This window comes from Aquarana catesbeiana, linkage group LG08, assembly GCF_042186555.1.
Source record: "Aquarana catesbeiana isolate 2022-GZ linkage group LG08, ASM4218655v1, whole genome shotgun sequence".
In the NCBI taxonomy this organism is placed as follows: Eukaryota; Metazoa; Chordata; class Amphibia; order Anura; family Ranidae; genus Aquarana; species Aquarana catesbeiana.
In genome coordinates, this window is record NC_133331.1 from 271,804,530 (window position 1) to 271,822,153 (window position 17,624).

The following is a 17,624-nucleotide window of genomic DNA, read 5'->3' on the forward strand; positions in this document are numbered from 1 at the left end:
ATGTTGATGGGCAGGTTTGCAGGCCGTATTTAGCTAGCTTCAGTTGACTAAACATGACCAGGAAGAATAGCAGAAAAAGATTTGTTTGGCCATCATTAAAAATTCCGCCCCCATCTTTGAGCAGTGGCCATCATTTAAAAAAAAGCCCCCATCATGTAGAAATCCGCCCCTCACCGACATGAACGTGTCTCGCCAGTGCGCTGTGTTCTTTTTTTTTTACTTTTTTTTTTAAATTTTGACGTATAACTCTTTATTCAAAGATTTTTCCAAATATAAACAATCATGTAAAAAGAGAAGACAAACAAAGAAATAAACCTATTACAAAACCAACTTTGATAAGCATATACATCTAATAGGCCAACATTGACACTTGTTAAATTTTATAAACTAAAGATATAAACTGGAGATAAGAGATAAATGCAGAATATAAATTAATATGCCACCTTAATGCAAATTCACTTCGAATCAAGTAATAACCTCCACAATATGCCGATATGCATTGATTACTGCAATTGTTAACCTATATGCTTATACTTTAACTTAACTACTTTAAAATGAGAAACCTTTCTCCTGACCCCATCAGTAGGGGGGGCGCGGTGTTCCATCGAGAAGTGGCCGCTATTGTGCGCAGGCGCCGTCTCGCCGTCTCGCCGTCTCGTAAAAATCAGCTGTTGTGCTATCTGTACTGCGCACTTCTCGATAGAACACCGGCAGCACTGTGTGGGGGGCACACAAGGTCAATCTGAGCTGCAGCCTGCACTGAGGGGGTGGATCAGAAAGTGAAGGGGATGGCAAAAAAAGAACCGATCCCCCTGGGTGGCTCTCCCTGTAGCAGATGCAGCCAGCAGAAAGGAGAGGAGGGGAGCTGGCAATGTTGTGAGAGCACACAGGGGATCGGAGGGTTGGGGGGGGTTGGCAGTAATGAGAAAGGCAGTGGGGGGGGGGCACTGGGTGCAGATACTGGAACCCCTGCAGTGCAGCAAATGGGAGGGAGAGGGGAGGAGCTGGCGGTGCTGTTATCTTGTCCAGCATGCAGAGCTCAGCTTACGGCTGTCCTGTACATGAAATCACCCGCGGTGTGCTGTGTTAGCAGTGGTGGTAATCAGGGTAGACAAGGCCCCTGCTATATTAGGAAACTGGACCCGCTTCCTGATTGGCTGGGAGGAGAATCAGCGTGACAATAGCGAATATTTATTCGCTATTGTCACACGACTGGGTGGGCTCACTCCCCGCCCTCTAATAGGCTTTTTTGAAGCCTATTAGAGCCTCTGGCTCCTATGACATGCTAAAAAAATAACCTCCCATTGGAAAACATGCGTCCGGTGCCCCTTATGTAGATTAGGGGGCTAAGGGCATGGATTGGGGAGGCGGTGGATCCTAATGGGCGGGTTGCCTCTGCCTTTAGCATGTTAATCTGGTCATAGAATAGTAGCCATTGTGTCCTAAAAATACACATTATTGTTACCAGTGAAATACAGTTTTTATGTAATAATCAATGTGGCTGTATTTAATAACAACTGTGTCTTCTTCCAGGAGAGGTGCTGATGAAGAGAATACAGATATCGCAAGATTGATGGACTCTTTCAGTAAAAGTATAAGGGAATGCAAGGCCAATAATTATAAAGGAGCGGGTTGTGAACTGTTAAAAGCAATACCAAAACAACACTAAGAATTAATCTGATGTGGAATATCAAAAAATAAACATATCACCCGCATTGTGTTTTCTTCTTCTTTATTATTTTTATATGATGATCCTATTGTAGTTGGGGGAAATATCTCACATGTGTGGTTTGACCACCGTTTTCATATGCGGGCGCTACTCACATATTCTGCGCGCAAGCTCGTCAGGACGGGGTTTTTTTGATTTTTTTTTTAATTATTATTTATTTTACATTATTTTATTTATTTTTACACCGTTTAAATTATAAAAAAAAAAAATGTGTCCTTTTATTCCTATTACAAGGAATGTAAACATCCCTTGTAATAGAAAAAAGCATGACAGGACCTCTTAAATATGAGATCTGGGGTCAAAAAGACCTCACATCTCATATTTACACTAAAATGCAATAAAAAAAAAAAAAAGTAATTTAAAAAAAATGACATTGAAAAAATATGCCTTTAAGAGGCAGGGGCAGAAGTGACGTTTTGACATCACTTCCGCCCAGCAGTGTCATGGAGACAAGTAGGCACCATCTTAGCCTCACTCGTCTCCAGGCACAGGAGGGAGACGGACGCGATCACCTCCGCTGCTACCGATGGCTCCGGTAAGCGGCGGAGGGCACCGGATCGTAGCGGGGGGGCCCTCTCCCGCCACAAATAAAAGTGATCTCGCGGTGAATCCGCCACAGCAACCACTTTTATCAGAAAGCGGATTGCCGCACAAAAACGGGGATACCAGGGTTATGGCATCTAGCTGCTGCCATAACAACGATATCCCCCTTCAAAAATTGGACGTACATCGGCATGCGGCGGTCTGAAAGTGACTAAATGAGACTGTGATTTATTTTTTTTTTTTGACGGTTCTAAAAATTCACCATGGTTGTAGATTTTAATCGGTTATTTACCAATCGATTTGCTTGACAATTGTGTACAGTAGCTAAAAAATAAGAGATTATAACGTCCTACTTCGAGTGCCTATACAGGCAGCAGAGCCCACTTACGTAATAAGACCGGTTACCCCGTTTACATATAAATTATAGAGAGTTTTTTAAAAATCCTAATCAACGTTGACCTTCATTACAATAAGCTGAACACAATCAGGTATGTCTATGAATACCAAATTCAAGAATTTGCGTTTACACGATTTTCTGATGTAAATAAAGCATGTCTTGACACAAAAACTGAAACGTGTTTTGGCTTCTTTGTATGACGATGCAATAACTGTGTTTGAAGGACCACTGTGTCCACCTTCTGCTTATGTTAGAAGTTGTAGGTCTACCTTTTGTAGTCTAACTTTTCTAAGGGACCAGAATAATAACGTGTCATGAGTGGGAGTTATGAGGTTCCTGTTCCAGGGGTGAGGATTTATGCTATTGTGTGATGAAGTTACTTTGGGGAGATGTCCCCTGATTTCCTGTTCAGCAGCTAGTAAGAAGGCACCTCCTGTTGTCATGTGAAGATCACACAGACCCAGTACTATATCTTTAAGAGAGAAAACAAAAAGCTGCCAACTCAGTAATTGGCTGAAGATGATCCGCAACTCCATAAAATATCCAAATGTATTCATGCTCCATAAAAGAGAAATAGGTACAGCAAAGGTTAACGCATTTCAGCCATAATGGCCTTGTTCACCTAATAATGAACATGGCCATTAGAGCTAATAAAAAAAAAACTGGTGTACTGTTTTTATTTTTGACACTTTTTTTTTTTTTTGGTGAATGAGTAGGGGTACAATGTACCCCATACTCATTCATATGGGGGTTACCCACAACCACCACCCAGGGTTGTCCCCATCAACATGAGGACAAGGTGCTTGGGGTAGGGGTGGGGGGAAGACGCAGAGCTTGTTGTTGTCTTTTCCTGGTCTGCCAGGCTGCCTACTCGGATAAGGGTCTGGTATGGATTTTGGTAGGGACGCCATGTTAAAGAAAAAAATTGGTATTGAGTTTCCCTGAAAATCCATACCAGACCCAAAGGGCCTGGTATGGATTGGGGGGGACCCCCACGCCGTTCTTTTACATTTTCTATTGCAGGCAATGCTTTTCTTTTTTTTTTTTTTTTCATTCAGCTGTCAACAGCTAAGCCCGCTGACAGCTGATGACTCATCCATTGTTAAGGACACGGCGACCAGCTTCCTGGCCCCGCTCCTTTACAACCTATTGACTGTGCGCTTAGCGGGATATCTAGTTTGCTGATCCTCTTCTTTCTTCAGTCCCCGCTCACCTCCAGCTATATTGCTCCCATGCTGCTCACCATGTGACACATCTACTAGTTTATCCTGCTCCGGTCCCCCAGCTCTGCTGATCCTCTGCCACTCAGCCCTCTCCGGTCCCCGCTCACATTCCGCTATAGTGTTCCCATATTGCACTCCACATGTGCCGTCTGCTAGTGGCTCTGCTCCACTCCGGACCCCGCTCACCTTCCTGCTGATCCACTCTGAACACCAGATGTGACGTCTGCACTACACACTTCCAGAATATATACACATGAAGCGGAAGTGACTGCTGATGATGTCTTTTAGTTTTGTTTTTTGGTTTCCCAGTGCATCTTGGGATATCTCATAACTGCAATACCTCCAAAATAAAGTGAAGCTAATGCTGAATAAAAGCCTCTCAAAACCTTTAGCTGCTGTTAGCGAGCTTTGTCATAGACTTCTATGGAGGCTTTGGAGACACTTTGAAGCACCAAGAAAGCGACACGAGGTGTCATTTCTGACGCAAAGCAAACACAACGTGTGATCAGGACTGTAAGGTTACATAGTTGGTACGGTTGAATAAAGAAAATAGTCCATCCAGTTCAACCTGTGTAGAAAAATCATTTTCCATATCCCAGTATATTGTTTTTTGCTAAAATGCTCATCCAAGAGTCTTTTAAAACTATCCGTACTTCTTGCCGACACCACCGATTGTGGAAGAGAGTTCCACATCCTAACCGTCCTGAAAGTGAAAAAAACCCCTAACCATTTTGTTTAGTGACAGGAGCTTTGATTGCCATTCAGGGTGCTTTAACCCCTTCAATACCGGGCACTTTCACCCCCTTCCTGTCCAGGACAATTTTCAGCTTTCAGCGCTGTCACACTTTGAATGACAATTGCGCGGTCATGCAACACTGTACACAAAGTAATGTTTTATCATTTTATTCACACAAATACAGCTTTCTTTTGGTGGTATTTAATCACCACTGTTTTTTTTTTTTTTTTTTGCTGAATAAACTAAAAAAAAAAACATTTCGAATAAAAAAAAAAAAACCTACGTTTTTCTTTGTTTCTGTCATAAAAGTTTGCAAATAAATAATCTATCTTCCTAAATTTAGGCCAAAATTTGTTCTGCTACATTTCTTTGGTGAAAATAACCCAAATCAGTGTATATAATTTAGTCTGTAGGAAAGTTATAGATTCCACAAACTACGGTATATATCTGAAAATTGATCATTCCTGATGTACTGATGGCCTATCTCATTACTTGAGGCCCAAAAAATGTCACGACATTGGAAAATACTCCCCAAATGACCCCGTTTTGGAAAGAAGACAGATCAAGGTATTTAGTAAGAGGCATAGCGAGTTTTTTGAAGTTGTAATTTTTTGTCATAATTTTTTGGAAAATGAAGAAAAAAATAAATATTCTTACATATTGTCATCAGTGCAGTACAGCGTCATCATATAATGGGTGTGGCGGTGATCAGGGACACTGATTGGTGACAGTACGAAAAAAAATTTTTTTTTTTTTTTCAATTTTTATTATATATTTTTTTCCTTTCTTTACGATTTTTATATATTTTTTAATACATTTGACATGCGCAATATAATGTTACCCTAGTAATATTGTACTACTTTGGGGAAGAGATCAGTATTTATGAATTTCATTGCTATTTGCAAGCATTTTAGGGGTGGGGGGGGGCGGCAAACAAACCTGCCCCCCTCACTCGCATATCCGCCATCACACACACACACCCTCCCCCACCGTGGGAGACAGACGGAAAGGCGATGATTGAACGGGAAGGCGGCAATCAGACCAACCTTACCTTGGGAGGGTGCTCCTCGCTCCAGGCTCCTGGCCGAACAGGCTTTGTCTCCTCCCAGCTGAACAGGACCTGGGTGCTGAGACCTGATTGGTCCTCAGATTCCCTGGCCAATAGGGTCTCAGGACCCGCTTCCTGATTGGCCAGGAGGAGAAGCAAGAAGACATTAGCAAATATTATTTTGCTAATGTCACAAGACTGGTGGGCTCAGGGCTCAATGCTCTGCGCCTCAAGCCCACCCTTTTTTTAAGCCAATTAGAACCTTTAGGCTCTAATCGCGCTTAAAAAAAAAAAAAAAATGAAATCCATGCGTGCGGCACCCTGCATGTAGATTAGGGGGGCATGGCCCCTGCGCCCTGCATGAGCGGCCACCACTGGTGAAAGACTATTCCACTTCAGGGGGATGCAGGCTTTTGCTGCATTAAAGAGGTGATAAATGATCGATCTCTTATATCTCCTCATATAGGAATGTATAAAAGGAAGAAGGGCAGATCTTCCTGTGGTACATAGTCTGGGAATTTTTGAGAAATAGTCCTGACTTTTCACTAGAAGGAAAGCGTTTTTAGACAGGTTCATAATACAAGGAACATGATTCCCTTTTGTGAATGACATCTCCAGAATTCAATCAGGGACATTGGGGTGATATTTGTGACTGTGAAGGGTGATAGGGGGACCCTATACCATCCTGTAAATATTTTGCAATTGTTCCCCTAGTATTTGGAGCAAATCAAGGATTTGGAAGAAAGATGTGAGACTTTCTTAAATTAATCATTAGAGAAAGATTGTTGGAGATCCTCTTCCTATAGCAGTAAAGGAGCTCTCTATTTTTGTTTTGGGGTTGAAAAAAATCATATAGTAGACAGGGGCGTAACTAGAAATAGCAGGGCCCCATAGCAAAATGTTGTATGGGGCCCCCCTGCAAACAGCCCCCCTACAGCTGCCCTAGTGTTAATGCAGCGTGACCTGTGCCCAATGCAGCGTGACCTGTGCCCAATACAGCCTGGTCTACCTGTGCCCCATACAGCCCCACCTATGCAGAGGAAGAGGCAAGCCACCCGGATCGGCAGAGAGCGGGATTGCCCGCTGTAATAGCTTTCATTTGAATTTCCCGTCTTCCCAGGGCTCATCGTCACATAGCCCAACCTCTTGGCCCGACGCCTTTGATGACGTCACATGTCCCGCATTGGATCACGTTCTGTCTATCAAAGGCACCGGGCCAAAAGGTGGAGCTATGTGAGGTGAGCCCCGGGAACACTGGAAGTTCTAATGAAAGCTCTTACATCGGGCAATTCAGCTCTCTGCTGATATGGACAGCTCGCCTCTTCCTTTCCTCTCTCTTCCCCTGGCTGGGAGACTGTGCCGGCGGTGCTCTTATCCTCACTGGGCCCCACTTGGCTGCGGGCCCCATTGAGCCCGTATGGGTCGCTATGGTGGTAGTTACGCCCCTGATAGTAGATATAAGGACTGGAGAATAGGGTCTGACTCAGAACATTCTGTAGTTTCCCAAAAGAAGATAATGGATGTGAAAAGGTTATTGGAGGTTGGAGAGAAGATGATAGGGTTTGATAGTAAGACTGGATTTTGCAGACTGCATGCAGGATTTGAGGAACTTCTCACAAATCAAACATGGATATATTAGATCATCCATGTGTATTATGACATTGATCCAATCTATAGAACGTCAGTATATGTGTGTATTGTACATGCATTTATACTTCTGCACTTTAAACCACACATTGCAATGCTTTCATAAATGAGATGGTTATAATCCTCATACAATAGGGATTTATTCTGGTGACCATGGTGAAGGGTAATTCTCAATGTCTTTCTCAGAGGATCTCTGAGAGCTCTTCATCAGGAAATATCAGGAAGGACAATATCAATAAACAGGTCATGCTCTCGAGCTCAAATATAATAGCAGAAGTTTTCCTAAAAGAATCTCAGGGGCCACAGGGGGATGAAAGCAAACAAATCTGTTTAAAGTGAAGGAAACAAGTAATAAAATAAAGAAAGAAATACAGACATGTTTTATGATGGAGCAACTGATAGTGGAAATGATTTGTGGTTGTCTCATGTCTGGTGGAGACTGTCCTAATCTCAGCTGAAGGAGGTTATCAAGACCAGAACACTGTTTGACTTTCCAACATATCAGGTCTGTCTGGTAAGCTTCTCTATGAGATTGTTAGAGGAGGAAATCAGATTGTAGAGTGTATGGGGCGCACACATTGTGGTTTGCAAGTTTACCACTGAAGCCCCGCACCTCTATATGGAAGTAGTAAAAACTTGAAAGAGGTTGTGACCTTTTCTCATGTAAATCCAAAACTTAAAAAAAAAAAAAAATGTTTGGACTGAACATTCACTTTGCAATATGCACATCTTGTATTTTTAACTCAGTTGAACCGCCACCTTTTAATATTATCACTTTACGTTTTTTTTTATCCCCTAATAACGATAATACAATTATTAAAACTTTCAGACACTGGGGGGGGGGGGATGATGGGAATAAAATGTTTTTCAGGATTGGAGATCATGTGTAAATTCACCTATAAATGTGTAGATATTAGTAAAGGTGATAAACATGTCCAATGCCCTAGGGACAATTATCTTCCTCTAACTTCTATAAAGGACTGTGTGCTGTCCGAGGTGATATTGTGATCAGATTTGTATGTAGATGATACTTTGTACATATTTTGTGTCATTTACCTATCAGGCAGCTTATGGCTTTATCTATGTACATTGATCTGCTGTTGATTGAAAAAGATACAAATAGACAAAGATTTGTCTGGGCTGATTGAGTAGATACAAATGTTTCGTTTTTCTTGCTTCTTTCCCCCATTGTGTTGTGGTTTAAGAACTCCACGATCTTCCCAACTTGTGATTTCAGATAAAGTAACAATGTAAGGCGGGAGATTGTGGAGGATCTTTGATTGTAACAATGTGTGAGTGCGGCATAAGTGTTTATTTCGCTCTGCCACCTTGTGGTCATTCCCGGTAGAACACTTGGGTGTGTGTGCAGTACAAGGAGGTGAATAGGGAATGTATACAGCCAGAAAGTGGAGATGATCTCCGCAATAAATCTGGAATCAGGATGGGAATAGAAGGAAGGTTTATTCATCCCCCTCCCAGTCTGACCGATCTACGGTACTTCTCATCTAAAGATCAATGTTATTATTATTTTAGCATTGCCTCACAAACATGCCACCCACATCTCTCTACATAGAGCCGGACATACCTGCTTTCTATTCCTATTCTCCAATGAAGTTATATATTATTAATACTGTCAGGTAAAGTTCCCTGTAAAGACAAACCCTTTGTCTTCTTATCACACTCAGACTTGTAATAGAGGTGAGGAGTAATGAGAGGAAATGTGATCACAGTACATCATTCTCTCATCTCTTTTCATTCCAATCTTTCTATGCTGATCGTCTCCTCACCGCTAAACCCTCCAACCAAAACCATCCACCCCTCCATGTCTGTCCGTCCTAACAGCAATTCAGAGTTTCTAGGATTTGTATCATTTACTGCATTTCATGTGAAGGAACGATGTGATCTCCTTACAGGGACTGCTTGTTATTGTCCTCCATCCTTTAATTCTGCCGAATATCTTCTGGAGATCAGAGATCATTCAATATTAAATACCAAACAAACACCCCCCAGCTGAAAGGAACACAGATCTCAGATCCTCCTTCACACTCAATACATTGTATCCGAAGAAATCGCCCAGAACTGTGATTGGTGCAAATATGAAATTGATACATTCAAATTTCCCGCCGGAATTCTATGGAACATTCCAATGATCTCAGATAGAATAATCCGACACTAAAATCTGATATCTCTTCCTCCGGGAACATCGATCAACGCTCCTCTGAATTGTCGGGCAGTTTATCTAACCAAGAATAATAAATCCATTAGAAATATGAATGTCACATTTCTTCTAGTCTTTTCTTTTACTTCACAATACAGAATCCGCCCTGCTAGAGAATGTTTTCTATAGAGATCAATGAAAAGTCTACAGAACAAGTATTTTATGGGCTGAAAACAGAGAAAGATCTCAGAATACATTTATTTGAAATTCTCATAAGAAAGACATTACTGGCTGATGAAGGAAACGCCCACAGCGCTGATTGGCTCAGATTTTAAATTTGCCGCCCGAATAGTGAAGAACGTTACAGAGAAATAATCAGCCCTATTATACCGCCAAATCCGACACTGAGATCATAAGATGAGACATTTATCCGAGAAATATCACCAATGGTTTATTTTCATCGATTAGTCCGAAATGAATAGAAATGGATTCTGAAGATTATTGAATAATGTAAAACATTTCCATATGTTCTCTTTTATTCCAAGTTCTCGGAATGCAGAATACTAAATGGGAAAATCTAGAGATATAATATAATAGTGTGTGTATATATAAATATATATATATATATATATATATATATATATATATATATATATATATTCTTCTCTCGCTCTCTCTTTCTGATATATCATTTATACATATAGCAGATTGTACATATTTTGCTCTCCCTATATAAAGATCGGGAAATATGACATTATTTTTAGAAATAGGTAATAATCATGACATGCCAGACAAATATGTACAATTGATCAATAAAGATAATGTTGCGCTTCTGATAAATTCCATCCTTTTCCGTTGAGCAAACTAATGAAAAGCTTCTAAATAAATGAAATTCTCTGCTGTGTAATAAATGACTAGACCCCGCCCCTTCTCCTGTCTCCTATCAGGTCCGATCAGCCTTACACCCAGGAAGACAAGATGTTGGTAGCAATGCGTTTCTTTGTTTTCTTTTCAAAATGTTTTATAAATATGAAATTACTATGAACAATTGAACCTGCTGATTGTGTTTCTATTACGAAGTTTTAAAGATTCATGTTCTCCGTTTAATCTCCAGGTATAAATAGAAAATAATTGAGAAGAAAGAATAAATTCATCTTCTGGAAATGTATTGCTGTTGCATTAATGTATCGAAATACAACAGAATATTTAGGAGCCTTATAAATTAATGCAATTCTCTCTTTTTTTTTTTAAATAATGAATGGGTGTGACTCCACCTCTTTCCCAGGAAGGTTTCTATCAGGTCCGCTTAGGCTGTATATAAGGAGGGCAGGCAGACAGCTGAGTTCAGTTTCTGTTTGAGCAGAAAATATTCATCATGTCTGGTCGCGGTAAAGGAGGGAAGGGTCTGGGGAAAGGAGGCGCCAAGCGGCACAGGAAGGTGCTCCGGGACAACATCCAGGGCATCACCAAACCCGCCATCCGACGTTTGGCCCGCAGAGGGGGTGTCAAGCGCATCTCCGGACTCATCTATGAGGAGACCCGCGGAGTGCTGAAGGTTTTCCTGGAGAATGTCATCCGCGATGCCGTCACCTACACCGAGCACGCCAAGAGGAAGACCGTCACCGCCATGGATGTCGTCTATGCTCTCAAACGCCAGGGGCGCACTCTCTACGGATTCGGAGGATAAACCCTCATAGACACCTACTACCCACTTCATCTACACAAAGGTCCTTCTCAGGGCCACCTACCTTCTCATACAAAGATCTATATACCGCATCCATCTCCAAAAAATAACTACATCATCCTGAGTGCTGATTGTACAATCTATTTATATATCGATGTTCTACCCAATTGGATAAATAATTTAGTTGTGTTCTTACGTAGGTTTAGTAAAACATCGAACAGTGTATGGTCAGACATCGCACGTGTTCCTGGAGATTACACGGAGAACAAGAATATTCATAAACACCAGTTTCAATTTTTCATATTTATAAAGATTATTTTGATAAGGAAACCAAGAAATGCCCCCCATTTCTCCTTCCTGGGTGTAAAGCTGAGCGGACCCGATTGGAGACATGAGGAGGAGGGGCGGGGTCTATTCATTTATTGCACTTCAAAGAATTTAATTTATTTAGAAGCTTTTAAATATTTTGCTGAATATAAACGGATGTATTTAATCAGAAGCGCAATATTTTGATGATTATATATTTATCTTTTTCTGTTAGTTACACAATCCTATGCAGATCTGATTATGTATTTTATTGTATATTTATGTATCTGGCAGCGTCATGACTTCTACCAGTTCACACTCGCGCATATATATTTATATATATTTTTTATATTATTATTCTAGTTGTAATTTGGGGGAAATCCGTTATTGCTACATCTGATAGAGGCCAGTCCCATGATCCTATACAGGTCTGATGACAAACCTATTCTTCCTTTATTACGGTTTTCTAATCCTTTTTCGGAGATTTTCACAGAGAAGACAAATCACCAGTTACTATTGTTAATAACAATTTCTGGGGAAAAAAAGTCGCATTTATGTTTCTAAGATAAAGCCATTCAATACTCTGCAGAAAAATACTTAGAAACATTGTTAACAATTTGCTGATTTCTAGTTACAAAGTGGATACCGATCTGTTTGATTCATTGTAGATATGTATCTGGGGGTGTCATGATTTCTACATCTAGTAAAGAGAACATATTTTACATGATTCAACAATCTTCTGAATCAATTTCTATTCCAGACTAATCGATGAATCTGCTTGAAAATAAAGCGCTAATGATATTTCTCGGATCAATGTCTCATCGGATTTGGCGGTATAATAGGGCTGATTATTTGTCTGTAAAGTTCTAGAGAATTCAGGCGGGCACATTTGAAATCTGAGCCAATCAGAGCTGTGGGTGTTTCCTTCATGACCCAATAATGTTTTTGATGAGGAATCCAAAGAAATGTGTTGAGCTCTTTCTCCGTTTTCAGCCCAGAAAATACTTGTTCTGTAGACTTTTCATTGATCTCTATAGAAAACATTCTGTATGATTCTGTAGTACAAACCCCCTGAAACAATATATTTCAGTGTGTTTATTAAGTGTCTGGAATGTTCCCCGGAAGAATTGACAATTTTTATCATTCAATTTCTGTCAGATTAGCCGATCTGAGATGATTGTAACGTTCCATTAAAAATGAAGCCAATCCGTTCCATACCCCGCCCGCCATAATAGGACAATTCTGAGATCTGTGTTCCTGATCAGTTGGGGGGGATGATGGTTTTGGTATATAATGAATGATTTCTGATCTGTAATAAATTCAGCAGAACTAAAGTTTGAAGGACAATGACTATCAGTCCATGTAAGATGAGCAGATCCCCCAATAATACATTTCAGGCTCTTTATATGTAGTAATTGTTCTCCCTGTACAACTCTCCTGTATTAGAAGTGTGAATAAATAAGAATGTATTTCCTGTGTAAAGCTATGAGTACAATTGAGGGCTCATTCCATGCGATGTGGTAGACACAATGAGGTATGTGTGGGCTCTTTGTAGAGAGATGTGGGTGGCTCTGAGAAGAGCCTTTGTGTTGTAAATGAATGGATTTGGGACTAGAAAGGAGTTGTTGGGATTACTTGGATTTGGCGGCGGCCTTGTGGCTCTCGGTCTTCTTGGGCAGCAGCACGGCCTGGATGTTGGGCAGGACTCCTCCCTGGGCGATGGTGACTCCGCCCAGCAGCTTGTTGAGCTCCTCGTCGTTGCGGACGGCCAGCTGGAGGTGTCGGGGAATGATGCGGGTCTTCTTGTTGTCGCGGGCGGCGTTGCCGGCCAGCTCGAGGATCTCAGCCGTCAGATACTCGAGGACGGCGGCCAGATAGACGGGAGCTCCGGCCCCGACCCGCTCGGCATAGTTCCCCTTCCTGAGCAGACGGTGAACACGACCGACTGGGAACTGCAGACCAGCCCGGGATGATCGGGTCTTGGCCTTAGCCCGAACCTTGCCTCCTTGTTTCCCACGGCCAGACATTGTGTGATTCCTGTGTCGTTACTCTAACAAAGATAACCAACTTCTGGCGCTTCCTTATATTTATACCGTCAATGCTCTGACGTCACACACTGTGATTGGCTACTTTTCAAGCCCGCCAATAGTGTTTTGACTTGTTTCTACACCAATCAATAAACAAGGAAGGAAAGTATTCCACTCCTCTCCATCACATGACTGAATCCTCCAATAGAAGAGTGAGGAGGGTGGAGACTCATTTGCATAGGACGCCTATAAAAGCAGCACATGAGGGCGGCTCCAGCACACATTCTTTACACACAGCGGAGGAGATCACATTAATCCTGATCATGCCTGAACCAGCCAAGTCCGCCCCGGCGCCCAAGAAGGGCTCCAAGAAAGCCGTGACCAAGAGCCAGAAGAAGGACGGCAAGAAGCGGAGGAAGAGCAGGAAGGAGAGTTATGCCATCTACGTGTACAAGGTGCTCAAGCAGGTCCACCCCGACACCGGCATCTCGTCCAAGGCCATGGGCATCATGAACTCCTTCGTCAATGACATCTTCGAGCGCATCGCCGGCGAATCTTCCCGCCTGGCTCATTACAACAAGCGCCGCACCATCACCTCCCGGGAGATCCAGTCCGCCTCCTCCTGCCCGGAGAGCTGGCCAAGCACGCCGTCTCCGAGGGCACCAAGGCCGTCACCAAGTACACCAGCGCCAAGTAATCCCCCCATCATCATCATCCCAACACAAGACACAAAGGATCTTCTAAGAGCCACCCACCATTTCCATCAATGAGCTCTCATCACATTTTATCTAAATTAGATATTCTAAGTTCATTATATGAAGAATAAACCGATTATGATATTTTTTATACAATCTGATGATGAAGTTGTACATTTGAAGCTGTATTATAGTAAGAGATCCATCCCAATATAAGCTGGTGTTGCAGATTGCCTTTATTTCAGGAATTCCTGACGTTTTATTTCCTCCTAGACCCAGTCTGTACAATGAATTTTGGAGGATCTGATTTGTACAACAATATTGTCGGCTAGTGGGAACAAATCATCCAATCGCATTGTATATCTTCCCCGATCTCCATATAGAAGCATGGATTTTTATAACCACTAGGTGTCAGTGTTGCTCCTCAGAGAATACATGGGAGCTTTTCTTCCCGCAAATTGAAAGCGGATATTTATGTATATAAGGATGACACATACTGTATATAATCTTCTATTGTATACATCATTTTCACCTACACGTTTACTTTCTGTTTTATGTAAGACTGCACAAAGCATGCTAATGTCTGGAGACACATCTACAGGGGGATGCTTACATTCTCGGAATAGTTTAGGGATCATCTGCTTAGAATCATTACTTATACATCACATTGTGTTTGATTCAAATGTGTCATATAACATCTATTTTCTTTATGGGAGTCCAACGATTATACATAATAATCATCTACTCACCTTAGATTGGGGGGGGGGGGGACGGTTTGGATCATCAGCTGGACATACATTGTCTTTCCTGGTCTGTATCTATTTATATAGATGTGTGTATTTTCTCTAATAAAGAGTATTTGGTATATTTCAGGTGCCTCAGATTACAATACACAGATTGCAAAATGGAGGTTACAGGGAGCATTGTCCCCTTTTATCCCCCCTCCCTCCTCTGTCATCTAATTTACTGAAATATGGACAAACATAATCCAATCTCAATGTTTCTAATTCTTACACTCAGGTGGAGTCTCTAATTTTTGATTATAAAAACATTTCTTTAGATTGTAAGCTCCATGAGCAGGGTCCTCCTTTTTCTTTTGTATTGAACTGTATTGTGATTGTACTGTCCCCCCTTTTATTGTAAAGAGCTGTATAAACTGCTGAGTCCGGCACTATATATATTCTCTATGATATTCATGTTATTAATAATAATTAGTGTTAAAGTCGTACAAAGCAGCGCCAAGCAAATCCCCAACACCCCCATCAACCCAACAAGGGATGGTTCCTATAAAAGCGACTCCCCCACACCATATCAGAACTGTGATTTCATTGTAAAGTTAACATAACGAAGATATCATGACAAATACACGATTCATTGTCTGCTCAGCGATCTGTCCCTCCATGTTAGTACAGAATTGTGCTGGATGGAACAAGCTGTACAAGTCACCTTTCTACTTGTTATTCACTAAAGAACGGAATAATCCGATCAGTGAGATCGGAGGAGGATTTTCTGTCATCTCATTTCCTGTATTATGGAGACAAGCATTCCAATGTCAGAGCTCCTAATTCTTACACCGAGAAGAGTCTCTAATCTTTTATTCTTACACATTACATGATGTGGAGGAACTCCCCTCCCCCACCCCACACAAAGAAGGTAACTCTACTAACACAGATAACGGGCAGATCTTGGCGCTTTTTTTTAAGTAAACCAATCATGAAAAGGGGTGTGTTAGTTGTCCAATCAGAAGGCAGTGATGTGTATAAATAGACGCCGCACAGCCCGTGTTCTCACACTTGTTTCTTCTGGAGATTGGAAGCATCGATCAGCCATGGCAAGAACCAAGCAGACCGCTCGTAAGTCCACCGGAGGGAAAGCTCCCCGCAAGCAGCTGGCCACCAAAGCCGCCCGCAAGAGCGCCCCGGCCACCGGCGGAGTCAAGAAGCCTCACCGCTACAGGCCCGGCACCGTGGCTCTCCGAGAGATCCGCCGCTACCAGAAATCCACCGAGCTGCTCATCCGCAAGCTGCCCTTCCAGCGCCTCGTCCGAGAGATCGCCCAGGACTTCAAGACCGACCTGCGCTTCCAGAGCTCCGCCGTCATGGCTCTGCAGGAAGCCTCCGAGGCTTATCTCGTAGGACTCTTCGAGGACACCAACCTCTGCGCCATCCATGCCAAGAGGGTCACCATCATGCCCAAAGACATCCAGCTGGCACGCCGCATCCGCGGAGAGAGGGCCTAATACACCCCCCGACCAACATCCTCATCACCCCCCACACAATACAAAGGCTCTTCTCAGAGCCACCACATCCTCCTCACAAAGAGCTCCATACTATCTCATCACCACTACATCATACAAATACTCCTCACCACATCTCTTCATTCTTCTCACCCTTCTCTGCACTCGGAAGCTCCGTCTGAGCAAAGCTGATCTGTAATATTTCTAATACAATCCCAGAGTAACAAATCACTTCTCTATGTACTCAATACAATGTGACATTATAGAGCGGAGGAAAACAAAGGTTCCTGTGAACAGATTTTACAATCTTTGTGTCTCTATTTGGACTCTTCACATTCTCTCACACAAGACAAATCATTACATTTTCTAGAAACCCGACAATTTCTTGTAACAAGAGAATGTTTGTCAAGTCATTAGAGATCTGAAGATGGATCAGATTATTACATGTGATTGGGGGGTAAATCTTACACCGCCCACATGGAGACGTCACTATGGGGGGCTCAGGGATGTCCTCTACTACCTCCTCCCATACTACAACCCTCATCACCGGAGATCAGACATCTCTGCCGGGGCGGCTCACATTACAGGGAGGAATACATCCGGGACTGGAGAGGAAAACAATTCATCTGGAAATGTATTCATTATCGCCCATCTGGGGGATCAGCTGCTGCTGCAAATATATTATCACTTCGGCGAGCAGTTTATAAATGTCCGGCTACAACCAATCCAAATGATCCCGCTTTATCTGACAGCCAATAAGAGGATCGTACGATTAGATACCGAGCCGGGAAAAGCCTCCAAAAGTCACATCGGGATATTAAAGGTTTATTTTTCTATACATAACACATGATGAATCTGTAACTTGTGTTTAGAAAAGACTCCCTTCCCCTCATAACACCGGAGTCTTGTAGCCGATCATTCTAACATGAGCGGAGGATGTTGTGTCTCCAGATCATTAGAATGATTCTCCTTATAACGGCCGCATTATAGAATGAAATATTAATCAGCCGTTCTGCAGCCAATCATATCTGATTTGTGTCTCTTCTATTAATTCTTCCACAGCAAAAGAGACATGTGAAGCACTGTGTGATATTAGCGATGTGGGTGTAGGTAGGTGTGGCTGTTAGGAGGAGGTGGGTGTAGGTAGGTGTAGCTCTGTTAGGAGGAGGTAGGTGGCTCTGAGAAGAGCCTTTGG

At 42.3% G+C, this 17,624-nt stretch overlaps 1 protein-coding gene across 1 annotated transcript; it reads left to right on the top strand.

The window, feature by feature from the left end:
- Window positions 1–15,987: 15,987 nt before the first annotated feature.
- LOC141105388 (histone H3) lies at window positions 15,988–16,463 on the top strand. Its single transcript, XM_073595256.1, has one exon. It carries the CDS (start codon window positions 16,022–16,024, stop codon window positions 16,430–16,432), a length of 411 nt encoding a protein of 136 aa, XP_073451357.1. The 5' UTR covers window positions 15,988–16,021; the 3' UTR covers window positions 16,433–16,463.
- Window positions 16,464–17,624: the final 1,161 nt, after the last annotated feature.

Excerpts from the sequence above, each read along its gene's own strand:
- LOC141105388 (XM_073595256.1), top strand. The coding sequence starts at position 16,022 with ATGGCAAGAACCAAGCAGACCGCTCGTAAGTCCACCGGAGGGAAAGCT.